The sequence below is a fragment of the Porites lutea genome, chromosome 10 (genome assembly GCF_958299795.1).
Source record: "Porites lutea chromosome 10, jaPorLute2.1, whole genome shotgun sequence".
Lineage (NCBI taxonomy): Eukaryota > Metazoa > Cnidaria > Anthozoa > Scleractinia > Poritidae > Porites > Porites lutea.
The window spans coordinates 15,706,303-15,713,681 of record NC_133210.1 but is presented as its reverse complement, the minus strand read 5'-3'; the positions used below and the strand labels follow the sequence as shown (position 1 = coordinate 15,713,681).

General features: G+C 38.1%; 1 protein-coding gene across 1 annotated transcript in view; it reads left to right on the top strand.

The window, feature by feature from the left end:
- Positions 1-3,441, top strand: part of LOC140949582 (uncharacterized) — a 9,010-nt gene extending 5,569 nt beyond the window's left edge. Inside the window, exons 4-7 of the mRNA XM_073398740.1 lie at positions 169-218; positions 998-1,035; positions 2,945-3,048; positions 3,398-3,441. Of these exons, the coding sequence (XP_073254841.1) occupies positions 169-218; positions 998-1,035; positions 2,945-3,048; positions 3,398-3,441 (236 nt within the window). The remainder of the gene's footprint in view (positions 1-168; positions 219-997; positions 1,036-2,944; positions 3,049-3,397) is intronic.
- Positions 3,442-7,379: the final 3,938 nt, after the last annotated feature.

Below are 7,379 nucleotides of genomic sequence, written 5' to 3'. Positions count from 1 at the left end.
GTTGGACTTAATTAACTATTGGTTAAGGATTAAAAAACAAGAATAATAGTATAGAGCAACTAACTCGTTCGGTTATCAAAGGAGTAACGACAGAAGTCCTTGCAAGGCGTCTGCAACATAATTTTGTTCATATTAATTCATTTTTTTGTTTGTTATATACTTTCCTAGGCACCTTCAGAGTTGATCAAGTCACAAATGGATACGTCGGATTTTTTCAGGTATATAAAGGCATAGGTATTGGGCTAATTTATTTTAGATGTAACACCTCGCAAACATAGAATTTTGTATTTCAATGACACTTTTTTTTTCATTAATGGCCTGATTTACAACGTAAGCAATACTTTGAAGCCTGGCTTTCCGGATTAAAAGATAAAACACGAATACCGTAGATAACCAGGATTTCTTTATACTCCGTTTAAGGCTGGTATAGCTTGCTTTTCAAAGATATGCTGGGAACCAGAATTTACTGGATTCGTCAAGATTAACCAGGCTTTTGCTCAGTTGGTTCAAGCCTGGTTAAACCCTGGTTAATCAGCGGGTCTAAACTACAGGTCACTTTTCCACAGGTCGAAGTGCAGGTCACCATGATAAAGATAAATAAACAGCATCAAAACTGTCTCCTAGCCCTAATCTCTTAACAAAATGCTCTGTTAAATTGAGGGGAATCAGCTGAGTGGTTTGGTAATTTATCGATGGAGCAGTGACCTCTACTGTCGACCTGACGAACTGTGAGAAAGACCCTGGTATACCAGGGTAACCTGGTTCATTGACTTATTTTAAGCACCTGGTAATGCCTGGTTTACCAGGCTTGCCAAGCTAAACAGGAATACCCCGGTTAACCAGGCTTTTCATTTAGAATTTCAAGAATTTGGTTAAATTCTGGTTTTCCTGGTTTGAATAATAACTAGGCTTTTTGTACATATGGTTCGAGCCTGGTAAGACTGGTTCATTTAAAACGTTAAGAGCCTAGTTAAAGCCTGGTTTTCCTGGTTCTTAGAATAACCAGGCTTACCAGGAATACCCTGCTAAAGTCTGGTAAGCCTGGTTTGACGACCAGAAAATTCTAATTCAGGTTCAACCAGGCTTGCACCCTAGTAAACCGTGGTTAGCCAAGCTTTTGGCACACGGGTCACTCCAGAGATACTGCTGACTGCTGTAAAACGCCATTCGTCACTTTAGGAACGAGAGGGGAACTTAGAGTCGAAATGTGTCCAGCAATTGTTTACTGTGATCATTACTAGAGAGTCTTAATGGGATGGTAAGTAGCTTTGACAATTGACGGTTTAGTTTTTCCAATTTGACGGTTGACGGTTAAATTTTACAGCTTTTGAAGGTTGACCTTGAAAATTGTAACGGTTAATATCAATCTGCATTTTTGACGCTTGACGGTTGACGATAAAAATTTATCTTTTTCGATGGTTGATGGTTAACCCCATTGAGGCCCCTCTTAATGGGGACGCGGCGGTCAGCTATTGGCCATTGTTTTCCCCTGTCCCTGGTAACAGTCCCAGAAGTCTTTGCAAAAGTTAACACTGCCCAGTTTCCACTGAAACTCTCCCCGTCGCACGCAGGAAACGAATTGGGTTAAACTGATAAGACGTTCTATTTTACAGATTCCAGCTGGAGTGAGGATGTTTAATTCTGAATGCCACGCCTACAGGTAACCGTGAGAACTTTTGCAACTATGTTTCTTCTCCATTCCAAACTTCAGTTTCTCCCTTTACCGCGAAACATCATGTATAAGTACTCTCATTTCGATCCCTTTGGATGAATTCGTCGCAACCAATTAAGCCTCTACCCAAGGATATGTTTAAAGTTCGTTAAGTTTGTGGAATAAAAGGCAAAGCAGGGATTTTCATTGGGCCTGCACCGAATCTACGATTGGCGACTAAATTTTTTGTCCTCAGATGGGGTAGCTTCGGAGAACAAAACAATCCACACCCCTCCCCTCTCCCCTCCATTCAAAGTGTTTGTTGTTTTCCATAGCTAGCTAGAACAGCGACACAGCATTATATAGAGGGGGTGGAAGAGGAAAAGTCTCATTTCCCCCCTTTTAAGGTGGTAAAACGTTTAACAGAGGCTCTTTCGCGCAAACTCCCTCAATTATTTTGTAGCGGATCGTGCATCTGTTCAACCTTTGAATCTTGTTAGTGTGCACTAGAAAACTGGCGCTAAAAATTCATTGGTAGAGTTTGACTGTCATGAAAGTCAGACGTTAGCTGTCATGTCCGAAGGTGAAATTATGAAAGTTGAACCAGGCTGGTCTTAAGAAGCACACACACTTTCGTCGCTCATTTTTGTCGGCCTCAGTGTCTTATGAATTATTAATATGTTGTTAAAAAACGTCTACAAGTCTTCTATGTTAAAAGAACGAACAGCAGTGTTTTACCAGCGTTAAAAATTCGAATGCAAAGGGTGAGAATTTTTACAATTGATAAAGCACCTGCTGTGATTGTCTTTGAACAGCTTCAGAAAAATCAACGGAATGTTTCGACGTAATCCTTTTTTTAAGACGTGTTGGTTGTAAATTGTCAAACAAAAGCAGCCAAAATAGCAAAGGTTGTAAAGCATAGCTGCGCAAATTTCATTTTGTGCAGCTGCGCAGCTTTTAGAGCGATAATGAAATTATTATTTCCAACAGTCAAAAAGGCGTCTTTACGATTCAAAATATTTTTGAATCCTCATAATTCGTTTTTTAAACGATGTTACATTTGGCAATGGAAAAGCAATTTGGGCGTTTCTTGGTGTTGTGGAAACTATTTTTTACGCTTTTGATTTTTGCTGTGGCAATTGTTGTCTTTTCAATATTTGTATTACGTCATTGGTGATAATGCAGCCGTCCGCAAACCCAAAAAACTACCCATAATTTTTCTATTAAGGAGGTCCTGTGGCTGGCACCTGTAAAGGGCCTAAAATGGGTTCAATTTTATTCTTTACTTTATAGCTGCCCTCGGATCATAACGTCTCACGTCTACCCATACCAGTGGGAGTCTAACTGCAGGGGGATACGGAATGGTTATTTCATAGTTCGTCACTCTTGCTACAGAGGTAAAAAGCATAGCGGTTTTAACAACCATTTAACTATATATTGCAAATCAGTTGAATAGTAAATGAACCAGTTCAAGTCAGAGTGGTTGCTATTTTCCTTATTTGAAATGGTAATCTAGAGACATAATCTCGTAATAATGCTTGGAGCTTCGATCAGAGGTATTTTCATGGGGGTCCATTACACTTTGCTTAAATAACCACGACGTCGACTATGAAAACAAAAATGAAGACATGATATACGTCAGTGGGTTATTTTCAAATAACCACGCTACCAGCCTCTTTCTACAGCTTTCCTTGTCTCTAGTCTTTTTTATCAACCCTCAAACGCATTTTGCCTTGCTTGATACAGACTTAGAAATAGGCTATCCTATCACTTCAGATAGCATGGCGTAATAATTTTCAACTTGAAGTGGCGTTTTGCTAGCTAAAGTTGTTTTGTCTCGATATTTTTGACAAACTAATTGGATTTTACTAAAACAATAATTCCTCTCGCCCTCATGGCCTCTTAGTCAATATCCCGCTATTGACACAGAGCTCATCCGGGCTTGAGGAATAATTGTTAAATACACTCTGTTTGTCCCCTTCCGCATAAGTCAGTCCAAATGCGTGGGAACATACAGTCCTCACAGGACCATTTGATCAAAATGAATTAATGCAAAATTTTAGGGGCGAACAGAGTGGATTGCAAGCAACTGGAAAATAGACAATTACCATTTTTATTGCATCTTTCTAAAGAGCGTTTTCACTCACGTGACTAGCATCTATGCAAATTTATTGGAACTAAAGAAAGAGTTTACATAACAAAAGATTTCAACTCCCTAAGGATTGGTTTGGGACGCCAACATGGCCGCCGTTTCACATGTCGTCACGGCGGCCATGTTGGTGTTCCAAACCAATCCTGTGGGAGTTGATCTCTTTTCTTATGTAAATACTTTCTTTTGTTCCCATAAATTTGCATAGATGCTGGTCACGTGAGTGAAAACGCTCTATTATTTTGGAACACCAATGTGTCCGCCGTGACGTCATGTGAAAACGCTGTATAATTACTAAAAAATTTTTTGGAATTAAAATTTGTCATCATTTTGTTACTGAAGGTGTTCATTAAGAGGGAATTACCTAAATACCTGTATATCGGAGATAATTAAAAACTGAACCATTGGATAATGCAATTCTAGAGCTCTACTCAAAATTTAATACAAGCTGAAAATCGGTTGTTTTTACAAATAAAGTCGGGAAGAATTCTCGATATTTTGTGGCTATTTTAATAAAACAATTATTCTACTCGCGACTGTTGGATAATTGAGATGACTGTATCCAAATCGGCGCTACGCGCCTTGTTGGCTTAATCTACCATCTCACATCCAACGCACACTCGTGGAACAATATCCGCCTTACCATTTCCTCTCTCGTGTCGAGGGCATTTTTTTCTTCTCCTTTTCCACTTATATGATTGTTTTTCCACTCAGTTTTCGACATGCATGACAATGGTGAATGTGGAAAAATGTGGAATTCATCGAGTCGCAGTAAGTTTGTTAATTATTCTTGTTGTTAAAAAAAATAATAACAGCTATTCAAAGGCAAAGGTAACTATAGTGAAACCTCTGATCTATTAAGCGGACCCTCAATAAGCGGACACCCTCTATAAAGCGGACACCAAATAGTGTCCCGAAATTAACGTCTTATATTTCCCTTTATAACGAACCCCTATTCAGCCGACACCTCTATTAAGCGGACGCGGAGAGTAAAATACATTGAATTTTGCTAATTTCTATCGTTAAAAACCTCTATTAAGCGGACATTGGACTGAATTGACAATAGTAGTATTGGATTATCTCCTTGAAATACGTACTGTAGTCGATTATTAAAGATAAATCAATACATTTGGCTGTCAAAAAAACTTCAAATTAGACCGATATCCGGCCGTATGATTGTCATTCGCGATCAAAGTTCACCTTAAGGTCTTGCAAAGAGTACAGCACAGCTTCCTAAGCTTTCTTAACTTAAACAATAATAAAAGCTATTCAAAAGCAAAGGTACCTAGCTTATTAATTAAGGACACAGACACGTATGAAAAACGATCGACTCATTATAATCGAAATTAAGAATGAGAGTATGATTCGAAAGTTTGGAAGTTTGCAAGCTCCACCGCCAACGTTTTCGCGAAATGCGCCCAAGTAAGCCCATTATGCTCGCAGGCAAATTTTTAATTAGCTTGGCTTCACCAATGGCTTTTAACTCTTTATTATACTCTTAAGCACCTTATGTTTCATCTGTTGACTATCAATAATAATAATAATAATAATAATAATAATAATACTAATAATAATAATAATAATAATAATAATAATAATTAGGTCTGACATCAGCCTTCTCTCTGAGGGTTTTCTGTATTTTAGCTATAAGTGTATGCTATGGAACCGAAAGGTCAATTTCTCCCTTAAACGATTACTCACGATTGTAACTTGTACGTCAACATTGACATTATCATGGTAATCAAATTTTGAAAGCAATGCTCTTCAGACTTTGCATCTCTTTTTCTACAAAACGGTTTTATTTCTATTTTACCAAATGAATTATTATATTACACTCGATTTAGCAAAATTTTATCATAACTGTCACTGGAATCCAGTGTCTGTTACAAATTCAATCTTCAGCAAAGTTCATTTTTCTCGCAATTTTATATCTTGCAGTTTTTTCTGCTTCCTAAGCATCCTTTTTTACACAGATTTCTATCATGAGTACCTCGATTTCTACGGGTTTTAAGTAGAATGGTATCCATGCAATTGATTCAGAATGGCAGATTCAAGATAGTGGAATTTTTTGGTTCCAGTTCCCTTTTTTTAATAATCAATGACGTCATGATGACATCACTGTTATTGTTAAAGACTATTAATGTGTCAGCAAGCTTCATTATTTTTTCAGACCCCTTGCTATTTTCGTGTTTTCCGCTATATGGTTGCTTTAAGCGGGAGAATGGATAAAAATTTGGGTTGTGCTAATACATCATATTCAACAATGTGACGTCAAATTGCTTCATTATTTCAATCAAGTTAAACCTAGATGTTGAAAAGTACATTACTATGAGTAATTTCGGTGGCCGTATCATGAACGGTTTTAAAGTTATAGAGGGGGCCCGGGGTACCCACCCTAATCCCATCAGTGGCGCTGTCTCAATAGGGTAATTAACTGCTGGCAGTTTTGGGATCCGCATAAGCCTTCATACCTTATGATAATCCTTCGATTTCTTTAACAAACCCCTGCAAACACCATAAACACATTTTTTTTTCTTTCTTACAACTTGCCAAGACATGCATTGCGTTCTGCTTTTAGTTTTTCAGGAGGAAACAGTTTATCACTTGCAAAATAACTTGTTTTATTAAGTCGTTTGTACTAGCTTATCGCTTTATTGTCTAGCTCGCAACGAATTCATTGCAGTTGTTTTAAGTGATTTGTAGGAGACATGCGGCAACTTCACTGGCACGTGATATTTAACATTACGTGACATTTAACGTGAATAGTCTATTGGGTACAAGTCGGTTATTCGTGGGACGAAGATTGTTTCCCAGGATAACATTTATGGTTCTAAGAAGAAACCTGTACCTTCGAAAGAAACTGAAGAGGAACTACTTAAAAACACCCCGCAGATGTTATCCAAAAAGTGTGGAAACAATCCACCGGAACGGGTGGCACGATGCATCCAACCCACAGGAAGAGAAAAGAAAAAAAACGGTGTTAAAAGTAGGCTGCGTACAAAAAGGCATTTATTTGTATCAGTTTTTTTATTCAAATATACATGTAAATATATGTATTAAGTTTTTTAAGTGAATTATCTGCTAAAACTTAAGCTAAGAATAGTCGAACCTCTTTAAAAAAGAGGGTCCATGCTTACCATTTACACAAACCACCAGGTCAAACCTTGAGTACAAACATAAGACAATGAAATCTGACGTGGTAAGAGAACGATCAGCTGCAAATTGTATCCATATCAGCATAACAGACTAAAAAGAGTAGAAAAATTGCATCGCCTCAAATCACAGCCCATATTTTCTGAAACCTCCCAAAAAAATGACCCGAACCAATTCCATTTTCCAACCAGAACTTCCGTTTTTTCCGTGTAAAAAGTAAGTACCTCAGGCCACTCTGTGTATATTCAGCGACCAGTTGCCAATGCAAATAGCACCTCTTTTGCTCGGTCACTTAGTATTAAGCGGCCACAGCAGGGCCTCTGCTTGGGGAGAGGCCGGGGGACCGTGCCCCTCCCCAGGTTTTTTACGCCAAAAAGTAAAAAAAATTCACGCAAAAAGGTTGAAAATATAAATTCTTCTCCCAGA